The 18,158-nt window shown below is 41.5% G+C and overlaps 2 protein-coding genes across 2 annotated transcripts; both read right to left on the bottom strand.

Annotated features, from left to right (window-relative positions):
- Positions 1-4,019: 4,019 nt before the first annotated feature.
- LOC114566256 (olfactory receptor 5B17-like) lies at positions 4,020-4,955 on the bottom strand. The gene has a single exon (XM_028594584.1). The coding sequence runs from the start codon at positions 4,953-4,955 to the stop codon at positions 4,020-4,022; it is 936 nt and encodes a 311-aa protein (XP_028450385.1).
- Positions 4,956-15,427: 10,472 nt separating this feature from the next.
- On the bottom strand, positions 15,428-16,372 carry LOC114566255 (olfactory receptor 5B17-like). Its single transcript, XM_028594583.1, has one exon. The coding sequence runs from the start codon at positions 16,370-16,372 to the stop codon at positions 15,428-15,430; it is 945 nt and encodes a 314-aa protein (XP_028450384.1).
- Between the last annotated feature and the right edge of the window lie 1,786 nt (positions 16,373-18,158).

The raw sequence follows: 18,158 nt of genomic DNA, 5'->3' as shown, positions 1-18,158 counted from the left end.
AAGATCTTTACAGAGATAGACCTTTTTATTAAGGAGTAAGATCCTTTTAGTTTAACATGAAACAGCCCCGAAATCACCGTCACCAAACTACACCAGACTCCATGTCAATAATCAGTACTTTTATCATTGTGAAACACACTTCATTCAAAGTCGACAGAAACTAAATAAAACTATTAAAAGCTGTCTTGGTTCGTCTTTGCACTGTTCCAACAATAATAGGTTTGGTTGACATAAACCCTTAATTCACCCATTTATGCCGATCAATACTGGACCATTTCTTTGTTCACGTTAGTCACTTACACACCACTGCATGGGAAAACATTTAAACTTTACTTTCTAACCTACTTAAGAAATGAAACCGGTTTCAAATATAAAAATCCTCAAAGTCAAGTCAAACATTAACACTGCATCTAAACAAGTTCACTTAACTGGGGAAGCAGAATATATTTCACATTTTCTGGCACAAAGACAGAATCCTTCTCTACATGTTTTACCTTCTGGGCAGTCTCACCTGTCTCCAAATTCAAAACAGGAAACACAACACAAAATTCACAACAGTCTACTAGAAGAGCGGACAGAATTCCTGCGCAAACATTGAATTTTTAAAATGTACAGATTAGGCTGCTTCAATAAAAACAAGTATGAGTTCCTATTTCTTTTCTGTCATTCAGGCTACAAAACATTTCAGTAAACTAAAATGTCTGTGCGTCTACAGCCCAGCAACTTATCCTCAAAATTTTGCCTCAATAACCTCGACCTTGAGTTTCTTTAGATTAGCTATAGATTACAACTGCAAAAAAAAAGTTTTGAAGGAAAATGGGGAATTAAAGGTTTGCCAAAAATGTCTCTTTTGATAGTAAAGGTTGCAGACCTCTGTACTAGAAGGACAGAATCTGTCAAACAGCACAAACCTGGAACATCACATCTCTCAATTCTATAAAACAGTGATACTGGAGAATCTCAGATGATAGTTATGTCATTGTTTTACTATTTGTTTGTGCATTTGTGCTTTTAAGCTTTGTACATGCTCTTGTAAGTTTAATTTTAATGCCATCAATCTGCCACATACTACAGATGTTGTCATGTTTTGTGTTGATTAATGTGCATTGCCCTTTTTTAAAATAAAAGAAACATAAAACAGAATAGCTACAGTTAGTTAACTGTTCTCAGGACATATCCATACTGTTTTTATAAAACGCTTTGGTTAAATTATTTTAAGTTCTTTAAAACACTTTGAAAATCTAACATCTTAAGATTGTTTTCCAGTTTGCCAAAACACAGTTAATTTCTTTCGTCAATGTTAACATTTCAGTAAGTTATCTTTCTCTACACAACATGCAGATACAGTTGATTCAATATTCAGTGAGCAGTGGAAAACATTGCTAGGGTGATTGAGTGTGTTTGAGGTTTACTTGTTGATGTGAACCCCCTCCAGTCAGACCTGAGTTGGACTGCAGACTCTTTCTATAAACTGTCTGATCAGCACTATAAGCCAGACCTCCACTGGGGGCCCTGAGGACTTTGATGTCGTCATACCCGAATCATTCAATGATGGCGTTGTGTCACTTTGTAACACACGTTATAATGCCCGCCTAGCTGCTAGCGTGGCATGTACTCATACTCTGCTTCTGACTGTAGTCCTTACCTAGGTACTGTCAGAGAAGCTCAAAACAGAGAGCTCAACACACAGGGTGAAAAGAGGAGCTGCAGTAATGTGCAGTAAAAAAAAATTAAGTCTTTTTTTTAATTAAACCACATAAACCTATTCTGATATAACCTCTAAATGCAATTATGAACGTGGAAATGAGCATAATATGAGCACTTTAAAGTGAGATGAGCAGGTAGTGTTTTTCTTAATGCTAAAACAACTCACAGCTGTTGAAAGAAATAAAGCACCTCCTAGTTTGCTCTCGGTATTTCACACAATTAAAATATGTGTCCTATTTTTTTACAGCGCATAACAACCGACATGAGATGAAATGGCAAAGGGATGAGTCTCTAAGAAAATCCCCTCTGTTAAACTCTTTGAATCTAATATCTCAACAAAATTAAAAAAAAGAACTTGGCTTCATCCAATATTTACGTTTCTGTTCTGGACATTTATTGAAAGTAGGGCAGATGTAATAAGATAAAGCCTCTTTTGCACATTAAAACATAACATTTGAATAAAACTTGCAATACATAAAACAATTGTCTTAAAGTCAGTAATCAACTGGGGAACATTTCATGCTGATAATTGTTCAGCCTACAATCCACTCGAAGTCTGTGAAAAGACTGAAAAGTCTAAAATGTGACACCATCTCACATCTAAAGACAATTTGTCGTATTGTCTCTGAGTTTTCAGTCACAGATTAAAAGATTTTACTACAAAACTTGTTATAATATCAAACAGATTTTGTGACTGACTTAAGACAGCTGGGACTGAGTTTAATGACCACCTTACACCAAACAATAGAGACAACTGGAGCACCCCAACTCAAGCAAGACTCTCAGGATTTCATTCCTTTATTGGAAAATTGTCTGCGACAGTTTGATCGCTTGAAAAGTCGTTTGTTGTCAGGTCGGCATTAGTTAGTAAAATAGGGTAGTGATGGCATGTCAAACGTACATTTAGCCCCGTTTTGATAGCAACCTCACCTTCAAACAGCATGTCAATCAAATCACCAGAACTGCCTTTTTACACTTCAAAAACATTGCCCATCTCCGCCTATAACTTACATTCTCTGCTACCGAAATTTTTATCCATGCCTTCAGTACTTCCAGAATTGATTACTGCAATAGGATTCTATATGATTCGTCAATACATCCAGCACTCTGCTGCTCGTCTGATCACCCATTCACGCTCCCATGACCATATCACTCCGCTCCTCCAGAACCTCCACTGGCTCTCTGTCCCAAAAAGAATACAATTCAAAGTCCTCCTCACTCACAAAGCCCTTCACAACAAAGGCCCCCTCCTATCTCATGACCTGCTTCACCACCACACCCCTTCCCGCAGCCTCCGCTTCTCTGATGCCAACCTACTGTCACCACAAATCATGACCAAGCGCCGGACCTGGGGCGACAGAGCCTTCTCTATAGCTGCCCCCTGTATGGAAGTATCTCCCCAAACACATCCGCGACTGCACCAATCTGTCAATGTTCAAGTCACGTCATATTGTACTAAGTGAATTGTCATAGAATGTGTATTTCCTTTTAAAAATCTGTAAAGTGATCAGTGTACTTGTAATCAGGACATCCCTGCCTCCGCTTTGATTTTAACTTAGTTTTCTAGTCTCTTGTGAGTTAAATTTTGGGAGCTCGTCTGAAATCAATACGACACGTAACACGTTGTAACTTGTATGTATTCCAGATGTTTTTCGCCAGATCACCACATTGACTGCTGCTGTTTATTATTAACTTAATGGTATTACAAAACTTAAACGCTGGAGTGCCCATTTAATTCAAACAACAAAAACTGAGATAATGAAAATAATAATAATGAAAACGACTGAATAACAATACAATTTCCATATTTTTTGGGGGGCATATTTGGGCCTTTATTTTGATAGGACAGCTGAATACATGAAAGGGGAGAGAGAGGGGGAACAACATGCATCAAAGGGCCACAGGTCAGAGTCAAACCTGGACCCCCTGATTTGAGCAGTAAACCTCTGTACATGGGTGCCCACTCTACCTCCTGAGCTATCCTTGGCACCCTCAATTTCCCTATTTTAAAGAAATGTATTGTTTTTCACACAATACACAATACTGAAAATACATTTCTTGAATTTAAAATTAGTCTTTACAGGTGTAAATATCTTTCATTAAACATTAAAAGCCTCCTCTGTGACAGTAAACTGAATATCTTTGAGTTGTGGACAAAACAAAGCATTTGAGGACATCATCTTGAAATTTGGGACACACTGATCCACATTTTTCACCACATTTTAGAGACCAAACATCGACAATGAAACTTTTCTTTAATTTAAAAAAGATACAAGTATACAATACACAAGTATTGTATACTTTGCAATATGTCAAGTTACTTTATTGTTATGAAACAAAGTTTTAATCATCTGCCGGACCTCTTTATTTTGCAGACCGTAGATAACAGCGTTCAGGGCCGGCAGGACAACGTGTCCCAGGACGGACGCCACTTTCCTGGATTCGGCCAGAAGAGGGAAGCGGTGCAGGATCACAATGAGGAAGCCGGACACCACGAGGATGACGTACACGACCAGATGAGTGGCGCAGGTCTGAAGTGCTTTGCTGTTCAGAGCTTTGTTCTTACTACTCAAACACACCATGGCGATTCTCAGGTAGGTGAGCGTTACGCTGCCGAGGGACGAGCCCAGCAGCACCACCGTGTAGCCAAGACCGTAGATGTTATTGATGAGAAGGTTCTCACAGGAAAGCTGGAACAAGGACGCATTGTCGCAGAACAGGTTGAAGACAACTGACCTGCAGCGTGACAGGCGGATGCTGAGCCCCACGAGAATCGCCACCAGCACGAAGGCCGTTCCCCACGCTGCCACAGACAGCGACACCACCATCCTGTTGGTCATGACGGCAGCATAGCGCAGTGGGTTGCAGATGGCCACGTAACGATCAAAAGCCATGATCATGAGCACTGTGTGAGAAGCACTTGCATGGAGGTGAACACAAAATGCCTGGACGGCACAGGCGATGTAATGAATGTACCGTTCTGAGTCTGAAATTAAAAGATCTCGGAGGACATGAGGTATAACTATTGTCGCCCCAAAGACATCGTTGATGCTCATGTTGCAGACGAGCAGATACATGGGCTGCTGGAGGCTCTTGCTCCGAAAGATCAGCACCACCAGGCCGATATTGGACATTATGATGAAGATGTAGATGAGGAGGAGGAGGATGAAGGTGGGAATAAAGGACTGGGAGGTTACGTTTAACCCCTCTAAGATTAGAATATCCCCAACAAAAGTGCTGTTTCCCATTTGTCATCTGTCGCATCAGGATAAAGACTGAATGTATATCTGCAGTTGTATATATATGCAGTTATAGTAACAGAAAAGCAACAAGATTTAACTGTGACTCTTTAAAAAAACTCTAGGGCTTTCCTCGCCTGAAGAAATTGTTTTGATTTAATCGAGGGTAAAAAAAAATTAGTTTCTTTTCAACTTAAATTATGTAACAAACATACTCATTTAAACTCAAACAATGTATTTTTCTAACAAAGCATAAGTGTGAGAGAAGTAGGGCTGTCCTCGACTAAAGAAAACTCTTCTTCAACTAACACTAGTTTTTACAGTTGTATCGACTAAACAATTAGTTGATTCAATCGTCAGATCTGTAAAACTAAATTTCTCCACAAAGAATTATGCAAAAGCCCCACTTTAAATCTATAAAGCCAGAGATGTGTTTAGACATGTCTTGAAAATAAATGATTCTGCACAAAAAAAGCGAATAAAATGACTAAAGAAATCGTAGTAGAATAAGAACAAAACGACCAATTAGTCAACTCAGATGGAGCATGTATGAAACTTAATTTATGTAACAAACATACTTATTTAAACCGTCAACTAACTTATTTTGTACTAACTTTTAAAAAATGTTTCCTTAATCCAACCAGGTAGTTTCATTTCAATTCTCAACGTTAACCATATGGAAAATTTGTTCCCCTCGAAACAATGTTTAAAAATTCAATTTCTTTGGAGTGTAGGGTTAGGGTTAGGGTGACATGTCGACTCAGAGGCGGCAGCCCTAAAAAACTTCATAAAGTTATCGCAGTGAATCTAAACATGTTTACATCACAATAACAATGACAGGCTGTAATGTGATGTAGAATTGTGTTCTTCTGAACTGTTACAGTGTTGTTACAGATGCATCTAACATATTAAGTCACTGTGTCTGATTTTTCTCTCCATCATTCACCTATCTTACAAAAGAGCATTATTTCTTTGCTTAAAATGGCATTTTAAGATTTCCAAAATGTCCCAGGAACGGCTGTTTCTAGAAATAATGTCCCAGTTACACTATGAAGAGCTTTCACTGGAAGTAATTCTCACAAAAGAAGACAGTTTTTGCAAAAAGAAGTTGTTAATCCAAGTCAATTTGCTTCAACATTCGTCTATCATGAAATCCTTGAATCATTTTAGGAAAAACGTCCAAAGAAAAACTTTTGAAAGGGAAACAAAATCTAAGAAACTTCAGGAAGAGCAACAAAAGCGAGATCCCTCTCTGAGTACAGACAGATACATCGATGTTGAATGTGTCTGAGCTGCACAAACTAACTTTCATTTGAGAGGAGGCAGAAACAGAGACACATATAAAACGTGACAAATAAATCAATAACTACTATACAATTTGGGTGAATCAACACTTTAAAAATTAGATTTCATTCTGAACACGTTATCCTCCACTTCAGTGAGAACTACTCTATAAAGCTGTGACAGAAAATGAAGAATACATTCGTCTCACAAGATGCTGTAAATTCATTAAAACACAGATTTTATTAAACACGTATGAGAAAACACAACCTCCCTCCACCTAAGACCAGACGTGAAACTGCAGACACTTTTATTCAGCATTCAGCTGCTGCGTCACACGCTGACAGATCAACTGTTGCCTGGCACCCATTGATACTGAGCATGTGTATCTCCTGTAGGTTGTTTTTAATTAAAGATATTGGCATAAAGAGTGGGGACCAAGAAGTAAGTGAGTAAAGTTTATTTAACCCTTGTGTTGTCCTTCGTGTCACGGGGACTCATTCAGTGTATGTAGTGTCCTACTACCCCGGCGTTGCACTTCGGGTCCCCAGGACCCTTTTGTGTATCGTTTCACATCAATCTCGGTCGCCTCGTCCTTCGGGTCAACGGGACCCCAGCGTGTGTGTGTGTGTGTGTGTGTGTGTGTGTGTGTGTAACATCATCTCACATCTCACAGCAGATACATGTCAAAGGGTTTTTATTCACAAGTTTTTCACATCTCAACACACACACACACACACACACAAACACACACACACACACACACACACACACACACACACACACACACACACACACTGCGTTCACATCATTTGTCTGTTTGCTCGTTGTGCAGAGCACACAGCCCAAGGTCACACCGGTGCCGTCCGAGCCGTAGAGGCTAGTACGGTCTCACACATTCCGCGCAGTAGGCCCGTGTGCAGCTCCTGCATATGTATCTCTTGCAGGCCCCGCACACGGCGTGCGTCTTGCGGTCCTTTGTCCTCGGACAGAGCTGACACCTCTTCCTGTTGCCGGACACCTGGGGCGAGGTTGGTTCCGAGTCGTTGTCTTCGTCGTTGTCTTTGTCGTTGTCTTCGTCGTTGTCTTCGTCCTCTTCGGCAGCCGCCGCCGCTGCCGCCCTGCTCGTGGTGGCTTTGACGAGCGCGGCGGACGCTTCCGTGCGAGGCAGACGCCGCTGTCTCTCGATGAGCGGAGTCACGAGCGCCCGGCCCAGCCGCTCGAGGAAAGCCCTGTGCCTGTCAAGCTTTGCCGTGCAGCCACTCGGGCCTGATCTCTCGCCAGAGCACAAAGGCGTTGTAGGCGGACACGTCGAGGATGTTGTGGAACATGGCGAGGGGCCAGCGCGCCGTCTTCCTGCGGCAGCTGTACGTGCCGACGAGCTTGTCCAGGTTGTCCACGCCGCCCTTGGTGCTGTTGTAGTGCAGGAGGATGTCGGGCTTGGCGTGCCTGGTGGCGCTGACCCGCGCGTCCCCCGTGTGCAGCGTGCTCAGCAGCACCACGTTCCTTTTCCTCTTGGGCATGTAGGACACCAGAGTGACGGTGGGCGTGAAGGCAAACTTGGACGAGAAGACCGCGCGGCCCTTGGCGTCGAGCAAGGCGCGCGGCAGCTCGGGCTTGTTTTTGCGCATCGTGCCCACCACGGTGAGGCGCCTATCGATGAGCAGCCGCCGCGCCAGCTCGTAGGAGGTGAAAAAGTTGTCTCACGTCACGTTGCGCAGGCCCCGCAGGCCCTCGGTCAGGTCCATCACCACCCAGGCGCCCTGATTCCTCTCGGTGGCGCCGCTCGCGGACTTGCCCGTGTAGACCTGCATGTTCCACGCGTAGCTGTACTTGGGAGTCGCAGGCCGTCCACACCTTGAATCCGTACCGGCCGGGCTTGCTGGGTATGTACTGGCGGAAGGAGCATCGACCTTGGTGTCGGCGTCCGTGTCGTCGTCGGCGTGGTGGGCACATCAAAGATGGAGAATGAGAAGGACGCAGGGAAAGGACTCGGCGGGAGAGGAGTAAGAGTGAAAAGAGGAAATGAGAAGCAGAAAAAGATAAAAAATAAACAAGGATACCAAAAAGAGAAATAAAAAATTTAAAAACATCCGTGTGCGCATAGGCACACACACACATGAGCATTGTAAACTACGGGGTGTCGACGAAAAGAAACACAGCAACAGCAGCAACAGCAGCAGCGGCAGCAGCAGCAGCAACAGCAGCAACAGCGGCGGCCGGAGAAGCCAAACTCTAGTCGGGTGGCCACGCACGCACGCATTATGTAGCAGAACAGCGTCGGTGGGAGGGCGGGCGCTGGTGTGTGTCCGTGCGAACGCACCCCTCGAAACGCTTTGCTCTGGCTGCTTGCAGCGCCGCAAGCTATCCGACCACTCTGCAAGCTATCCGACCACTCTATCCATCTATCAATCTTTTGCGTGCCACCGCCGGCGCTGCCTGCTGTTTATCCAGCAGGCGCGCTCGGACACTCACCTTGAAAGGGAACCAGTTGCTCGTCAACGGTCACGTCGGGGCCCGGGTTGTAGAGGCGAGGCAGCCGCCGCGCCCAGGCGTCCCACACGTCTCGTACGGCCGCCAGTTTGTCCGAGGCGCGTCTGGCGGCTCTGGTGTCACGGTCGTCGAATCGCAGCTGTCTGGAGAGCGCGTGGAACCGCTTGAGCGCCATGCTTGGCCATGCCAGGCTTGGTAAATAACTTAAACTTGCCGAGAACCAAGACACCGCTTGATTACATTAGAGTCGAGCGGCCGGCAGGTTGCACGGTGACATTAGAGTCGAGAGGGCCGGCAGGTTGCACGGTGACATTAGAGTCGAGAGGGCCGGCAGGTTGCACGGTTACATTAGAGTCGAGAGGGCCGGCAGGTTGCACGGTTACATTAGAGTCGAGCGGCCGGCAGGTTGCACGGTTACATTAGAGTCGAGATGGCCGGCAGGTTGCACGGTTACATTAGAGTCGAGAGGGCTGGCCAGTTGCACGGTTACATTAGAGTCGAGAGGGCCGGCCGGTTGCACGGTTACATTAGAGTCGAGATGGCCGGCAGGTTGCACGGTTACATTAGAGTCGAGAGGGCCGGCAGGTTGCACGGTTACATTAGAGTCGAGAGGGCCGGCACATTGCACGGTTACATTCGGTCTTGTTTGGGTCCAGGCATTAGTAGCTCATTTCCTGATTGATTCTACCACCACCACTCCAGTCCAGCGGAGGCGCTAATGAGCTAGATTACAACACACACAGTAGCAGAAGAATACCAGCTACACAACGGCCAACCATTGACATATATATAATGCCAACGGCACGAATGAAGTAAAAGAAAAAAACAGGAGTGAGTCGGTTCATTGACGTATGGCACTCGATTCTCCCGGCTCAGTGACACGAGTCGGTTTAATTAACCGGCTCTTCGGTCAGTTTGTCAACACTAGAGCTCACAGAGCTGACAGACGGAGCTTGGAGTTAGATCAGGACTAATATGAGTAAATGCTTCGAGTTTGTGCCTTTCCAAATTGCGGCAACCAAATCTTGAGCTTGAACTTTCACAGTCTACAACCTCCACAGCTGGGAGATTTTACCGTTATGGCTGGTTGCACTTGATGCGGGTACATGGTGGTGCTCGTGTGGATACTGTATCGCAATGACCACCGAGGAAGAAAGCCTGTGCTGTAAGGATACAGCCTGGTCTGGACGGGTCAACGGACATTGTTTCGCCCATACAGAGGTTTCCCCATCTGATCTATAAGGTTGATCTAACCGGACGGACCTGATGGCCAGCTGTCTAATGAGTGAGTACAACCTAGTCTAACCTAACCTAACATTTCGTGACTCTGTCTAGCTTAGGTACATTTGTTTTTAGTTGTAAATACACATTCAAATCACTAATCAAAACACACCTCTTCAGATTAGCTTTCCACATACAATACTCTTACATTTCTCACCAGATAGTTACTGTTTTTATTGTTTTTAATTGCTTCTAAATATGCTTGTTGTATGTTTTGGTTTTATTGCTTATCTGTTTTTAATGTGATATATTTGCTGGTTTTTACTGTAAAGTGTGTTTGAGTTTGATGAAAAGCCCTCTATAAATGAAATGTATTATTATTTATTATAAATAAATGCCTCACTTCTTTAGTGAAATAACCAAAGCTCTCATTACATTTGTGCTTTTGTGTCTTTACTTCAACAAAAAGGAAATAACAATATCACAATCTAGACACGATTAATGTAAAGTATGTACAGTGTGTGGTTTTATACATAATCATGCTGCAGCATAGTCTGAAGTGTACAAAGAAAAAATAGTTCAGTACTCTTTTCCTAGGCCTAGAACATGCTCTTATAATGTGACCTGGCTTCAGCAACCAGTTCACTCCTATCCAGCAGAGGAACTGGGGCTATGTTACAAAGCAGTCGCCTTCTTCTATGTCCATGACGGGGTAAGGGCTTTTTTCTTCTGTGGACTTGAAAGAACTATTTTGAAACTGGCTGGATGACCAGCTTGACGCCTTCTTGGGAGTTGACTGTGGCACTGCAGCTATTCTGTCTCTATGTCACTGGATGGTGTCCCCTAAATAAGTAAGAAGGAGAAAGAGCATTATAGTCAGACTCAATGGCCAAAACCGTAACATTGAGGATGCATCTATCATAATCAGTGTTGGGTGTAAGGCAATTACAGTAATATATAAATGTTGGCTGTAATGCAGTAATATAAATCATTACTAATTACATGTCAGTAATATCATACACGGGTCTCAGTAACGGGAGTTACAACATTTAGTGTTTTTTTTTTTCAAGAATTCACCAACACCGTGAAACATTTCTTCACAGACAAAAAAAGTGAGAATTACAATAGCCTTGGAAAGTATACATCATAAAGATGTTACCTCCAATTTGTCTGCAGCTGGTCTTTTCGCTTTAGGAATGGCATTTTCCTTCAGATAACGGGACTTGACGCTCTTTTCGGTGAAGTCAATGTTCGTTGCAAACACGGTAATCTCTCTCATGTAGCTAAAGTTATCATGGGAGCTGAAGTGCAACCAGCCACCACCGTAAAAAACCCCAGCTGCGGAGGGTGTAGACGGTGAAAGCTCAAATATTTCTTCATTTGGTTGCCGCAATTTGGAAAGGCACAAACTCGAAGCATTTTCTCATATTAGTCCTGATCTAACTCCAAGCTCCGTCTGTCAGCTCTGTGAGCTCCTCCCTGCTTCTGCCGACAGGCAGGCTCCGCCGTTGCTAGGTTACCTATGCAAATGAGCTGCTGAACTCTTGAACTGCAGGTCAGCTCTGCTTCACTGCGGTGTCAGGTTACAGCCTGTTGATACATGCTCATTACTATGGACAGGACCTCGGCAAATCGTTTTTTTGTGGAAAAAATACATTTTGGAGTATTGGATTGTATGAGATCGGCACTCGATTGGTGGGGACTTGACCGGAAAGCAGTACATAAACAGAGGTAATTATTAACACAACTTGTATGCCTTTCTGTCACATCTACTGCCGTCAAATTCGCTGTGTTCCCTTGTAAGGAATAACTGCACATGGCTAAGCACTAGTAATGGCATTTCGAACATGTTTAGAGGCTAAAAACACGTTTAAATCTTGCCCTGTTTAAGCCTTGTTTAAGACTGTTGGGTGCAAAATCTAGCAGGAGGATAACTCGGTGTAGGCGGCACCGTTTGTTTTCGTTTTCTCGCTATTGACAGTACTCCTGATTTACAAACAACAGAGCTACGGGTTGAAATCGACCGGAATTCTCCTTTAAGTTTCAGTTGGTGTTCGTGTGTGTTCAGTGACCACAAGTAAGTTACAATTATATTATATTATATACATAAGTTAATATTCGCAATTTATTATGGAGTTTACAGTAAGTGACAGCCTTTATCTCCATTATATAGCTTTATGGCATTCTTATTGTAGTTTCCGTTTTCAGGACATGTTGAGCACTGTATATTTAAGTAACTAGGGAGTTATTAGCCTCAACTGTATTTATGTTAGTTAACATTGATGATTATTTCTGTTTCCTTTAGAACCACACTTACACTGTAAAGTGTCTAAAGATATAGTGCCTGTGCATCTGTATTTGAAAGTATATATTAAAACCTTCAAGGAATATCCCTGCCTTCCGTGTCTTGACTAGACACCCCATATTGGTGACTAATTTTCATAACCAGTAAGAGTCCCCATTACACCCTGAAATGCTTCCTAAAACGAGTCCCTTCTTAATTTTGAAGGCTATTTGGCTACAAGCTGTAACTACGGTGATTGATATGAGGATCATCTTCTGAATATAGTAATTAATATGTTAGGCCTACCATAAATTGATATTTCAAAAAAGTCAGATATTTGCTCATTTTGTGTTTCTCTGTTCTGTGCACCATCCAATATTACCAGGTTCATATTGGGGAATCTGTTCTGTATGTCTGAATGATAAATGGTGCTAATACAAAATTGAACTAAAACAAAAGTCATTTATTTAAAACAACTAATAACGCAGTGTGATGTTAAATCAAACTATGTCCCACACATACATATGCTCATGGTTTTTTTTCCTTTAGTCTTTGCTATTAACATTCATCAACCACAATATTTTTAAATAGCAATGCATGGAAAATAAAATAAAAAATTCTTCACTTTGTAAGTAGTTTATTTTTTGTTTTTAACAACAGAACAAGTCAAAACAAATTTTTCAACACAATTTTTTCATTATTGGTATATTTATTGTACAAATTCTCACGTAGGCTACAACGTGCAGCAAGCTTTCACAGATGCCGTGCGGTAATTACCTCGTCACTGCCGGAGTCTTCAGCTGATTGTTTTAAACGTTATTACGGTACATAACTTACTAGAACAAAACAGAGCAACGTGTTGTTGCTGGTGACAAAACCACTGATTATACATATGTACATTGAAGCGATACTGGTGTTAAAGATCCGCTGATCGCTGTCTGATTCTCTGAAATGAATGCCTGCATTGCAATTAGGGGTGTGCAAAAATCGATACAGCATAGTATTGCAATATTTTCCGTGGCAATACTGTATTGATACACAGACGCCAAGTATCGATCTTTTATTATATATGTGTTGGTCAGTCTGTCTCCCATTTTGCAGCAATAAAACTGAAGTGAGATGAACAAACAGAGAAATGTGTCTTTTTAAATAAAACAGATGTTGACAAAGTTTCCTTTTGGGGACATAATTTGAAATTGGAAGAAATTTGAAGTTGGAAAAAAGGTAATAAATTGCAATATATTGCAGAATATTTCAATATCTTTAAAATCGCAATAATATCGTATCGTGACATAAGTATCATGATGATATCGTATCGTGAGGCCTCTGGTGATTTCCACCCCTAATTGCAATGTGGGAAATCGGCTTTGCACACACGAACAACAAAGCAATCCAGCTTCCTTGGCCGAAATAGACCGGAATAATAAAATTAAAAGAAATACAAATAAACCGTGAGAAGATCTGGTGAATAAATGTTGATTGAAACAGCGGTTATTGGGCAAGGCAAGGCAAGGCAATTTTATTTATATAGCACATTTCAGCACAAGGCAACTCAAAGTGCTTTACACAAAACATCAATCATTAAAGAACAAAGAGCAAAACAGGGATAACAATAAGAATAGAAATATTAATGAATACAAATGTAATACCTGGCCAACAGTTTTTAAGAGAAGATTTATTTTTGGGACTTTGGTCGTGATGTGACGACCTTTTTAACTTTATAAATACATAATAGATACATAAATAAAAATATAGTTCAGTATATCAGTAAATATGAGAATAAAAATCCCAAAATAAAATTTACAATTCCGTATTAAAATTTTATACGAAATAAAATACAAGAATAAAATTCAATGTTCGGTAAAAGAATTAACGAAAAGCATCATCAAAAAGAAAGGTCTTCAGCCTTGATTTAAAAGAGCTGAGAGTTGGGGCGGACCTGCAGTTTTCTGGTATTTTGTTCCAGATATGCGGAGCATAAAAACTGAACGCTGCTTCTCCCTGTTTAGTTCTGACTCTGGGGACCACGAGCAGACCTGTTTCAGACCACCTGAGAGGTCTGGGTGGGTCATAATGCACTAACAGATCTGAGATATATTTTGGTCCTAAGCCATTTAGGGATTTATAAACCAGCATAGGTATTTTGAAATCAATTCTTTGAGGCACAGGAAGCCAATGTAAAGTCTTTAGAACCGGAGTGAGATCCACTTTTATGTCCTAGTGAGAACTCTGTCTAATTAGTTTTTTAGGCAGTCCTGTAAGGATGCTGTTACAGTAGTCAAGTCTACTAAAGATAAAAGCATGGACAAGTTTTTCCAAATTCTGCTGAGACATAAGTCCACTATTTCTTGATATATTCTTAAAATGATAATAGGCTGATTTTGTTATTGTCTTAATATGACTGTTAAAATTCAGGTCCGAGTCCATGACAACACCAAGATTTTTTGCTTTGTCTGTTGTTTTTAACAGGGCCATTTGAAGCTGTGCACTGACTTTCACTTTCTCTTCTTTTGCTCCAAAAACAACCACCTCAGTTTTGTCTGTTCGGCCGTGCTCATTTCACAGAATTCTGTAAGACCAGGTTGGTCTGTACGGGAAGTCACAGAAACATCACATCCTGTTAGATTCCATTCTGATTTGTTAAAATCTTATCAGAGTACTTTGTACTCGAATTTGGATCGCGAATTTGGATTCGGCTCCTATCGATCAAAACAGGGTCATCGAGAAAAGCAATTATTTTGCACTTTACATTTTGCAAGTAAAATATTATTTTTAATAGTTTTGCTTCCCAGAGTTCGCTACCTGGGGAAAAAACTAAATAATTTCACCACGTAAGCGGGTGTTTTAAATCAAACCCCAATCTTTTCCATAATCTTAGTCGATTTGGTGTCTACACTCTACACTGTTGCAGTCACGTTTTTTTGGCTAAAGTCAAGTGCCACGGTCGCTAAAATGACTGGCAGCTCACTGTGCTCTATAGCCAGCGTCACATGACCAGACCACGGTGGCCTAATTTCGTAGCATATCATATGAAATGGTGTACATACATTTTCACCTAAAAAGGCAAATTTACCATAAATATATTCATATTTCAATTAATTAATTAAATCCAAGTTTAATTCTGTAAATACATTTCTTAAATTAGAGAAAATTTGTTTTTACATGTGCAAATATCCTTCATTAAACATTAAACAGCTGTATTTCATTTCTTTCCAGCCCCTTTACTGTTGCGAAACAAAGTGATGATCCTCTGCTTGATCTCTTTAATTTGCAGCCCGTAGATAACGGCGTTGAATGCCGGCAGAGTTGCTTCGCACAACACCGACACCACTTTCCTGTAGTCCGCCGTCCGAGGGAATCGGTGCAGGGCGATGATGACGGCGGCTGATACAAACAGGAAGACGTACACGGCCAGGTGGGTGGAACAGGTCTGTAGCGCTTTGCTGTTCAAAGCTTTGTTCTTACTGCGCACACACACCGCCGCAATATTCAGGTAGGTGATTGAGACGAAGCAGACAGAAAAGCCGAGCAGGAGCACCGTGTAGCCGATGCCGACGATGTTGTTGACAGTAACATTTTCACAGGAGAGGTTGAACAAGGAGGCGTTGTCGCAGAACGGGTTGGGTACAACCCGCCTGCAGCGCGACAAACGGATGCTGAGTCCCACGAGCATTGACACACTCAACAAAGACACCGCCCACGCCGACACCGACAGCTTCACCACCATCCTGTTGGTCATGACGGAGGCGTACCGCAGCGGGTTGCAGATGGCCATGTAGCGATCAAAAGCCATGATAATCAGAACAGTGTGAGTGGTGGATGCGTAGAGGTGAACACAGAAGGCCTGTACGGCGCAGTGGATGTAACGAATGTACCGCTCTGAATGTGGAATGAAAATGTCTCGGAGTACGTGCGGCGTGACAATCGACGCCCCAAAAATGTCATTGATGCTCATGTTGCAGAAGAGCAGATACATGGGCTGATGGAGGCTCCTGCTTGTGAAGATCAGCGTGACCAAACTGATGTTGGACACCAATGCAAAGATGTAGATGAGGAGGAGGATGATGAAAGCAGGAATGTTGGACTGGGGGGAGATGTTTAACCCCTCCAGGAGCAGGATGTCCTCGTTTAATGTCTGGTTCTCCATACCTGTGTAAAACTACACAAGAGCAGCGTTTTCCCCAGATTCGTGACAGGGTTAGGTGCAATAAAGAACATGTAAATTCACATTATTTTGAACCAATATTATTAGCTGACCTTGTACAAAACGTTGAAAAAGCTAGAGCAGATAACAAAAAGTTTAAAGTCTTCAGGTCTGGTTTTCCATTTCTGTGTAAACTGCAGGGGTTCCCCCTCTCTCCCCTTTTTCTGTTGTCAGCTCAAATAAAGGCCAAAAATGTCCAAAATATAACCTTAAAAAAAGAAGAAACTGCATTGTTTACCCTAGATTTGTGGAAGGGCTAGGTGCACATATTTAGCCATGGGTTTTGGAGGAAAATGTTATGTTTTTTCAATAAAAAAACATGCAATTTCGAGTACGCAAGTCTATGCACCAATCTAATCATATGTTTTTAAGCCTGGAAAAAATAAATATATTTAAAGTAGTATATTTGTCTTTTTTTATCCCGTTATGACTGATTGTTCTTCAACTTTAACTTATCCCGAAGGGAATGTAATCTGCAGCAGGCATCAAATCACATCAAGGTCTTTGACAAACATACATTATTGACAACAGCAACAAAATACAGAAAGATTCCACGCCACAAATGAAAAACAAGGTACAACTACCACACTGAACCAGAAGCTAAAAAACAAAATTAAAACATTAGAAATAGCACAGTAAATTATACATGTTATGTTAAATTAAAGTGCTGTGAAAGGGTAAGAGAGGGTTAGAAAAGTAGAAATGAATGGAATCAAGAAATAAATTATCCAAGCTATCTTGCAAGGATCCAAATAAAAGCTAGCAACTTAGTGAAGAAGACAAAACTAGATAATAAAAGCAAGTTTTATGGCATTCATGTTTTAAAAGCGTTATTACCCAAACCAGAAATTACAACAATTAAAGCAACCATATCATATCCACACAGGTTATATTAGGGTTATACTTATATTATTTTAGATGTATCGACCGATACGCAACTTCAGGTGTCAGAAACTGTATCAGGAAAGGAATAATTTGAGTCAGAACATCTCTAGTTTTGATTTTCTCCACTTTAGTTTTACATTCATTCGGTGTAGATGAAGTGGCCCAAAACATAGGCTCTGTTGATTCGCCTAAAAGCCTGAAAATGTTAGGGGAAGCCCTGCGAGTCTCTGTGAAATAACAACAAAGATTCTTACATGAATGACAGCTGCAATGCAAACAGCTGCATATCAGTTATTATCCAGACTTGACCGAGTTTCTTCATCAATGTGATTAAAATCTAAGTCATATCTTGCACTAAACCATTCAGCTTTTTCATCTTGTTCTTTAAACAGTTATTCAACAGTTATTTCCTTCTGATATGTTCATGTTTATGTATGCTACATCCACCAAGGCAAATTCCTTGCAAGCTTTACTTACTTGGCAATAAATCCTTTTCTGATTCTTATTGTGAAAATGATCCCAACGATTACCATTCAGTGAGTTATACACATTTTACATTTGTGAAAAAAACAAACCACTGGATAAAAAGTGACACAAAAACTACAGGTTAGATAAGAAACAGTTCTAATCAAGACTACAAGTCAAAATATTTCAATGTTTTTAACACTTTTAACGTTTTTTTACGTGTCAACATTAGTCAACCTAACATTTCAACATAGCTGGAGAAGTAAATCTAAATGTAAAGACTTAACTTTTCCCCACGTCTCACATTTCGTTTCTTAAGAGCAGATTGAATCGTTCCACTTCAGTAAGGACTCACTGTCAAATTTACAAGCAAAAGAAG

Source organism: Perca flavescens, chromosome 13 (assembly GCF_004354835.1).
Source record: "Perca flavescens isolate YP-PL-M2 chromosome 13, PFLA_1.0, whole genome shotgun sequence".
NCBI classification, from domain to species: domain Eukaryota; kingdom Metazoa; phylum Chordata; class Actinopteri; order Perciformes; family Percidae; genus Perca; species Perca flavescens.
The sequence above is the reverse complement of the archived record's forward strand: the minus strand, read 5'-3'. Positions and strand labels throughout refer to the sequence as shown.

Bases quoted from the DNA above. Each gene is read 5' to 3' on its own strand.
- LOC114566255 (XM_028594583.1), bottom strand. From the start codon at position 16,372: ATGGAGAACCAGACATTAAACGAGGACATCCTGCTCCTGGAGGGGTTA.
- LOC114566256 (XM_028594584.1), bottom strand. From the start codon at position 4,955: ATGGGAAACAGCACTTTTGTTGGGGATATTCTAATCTTAGAGGGGTTA.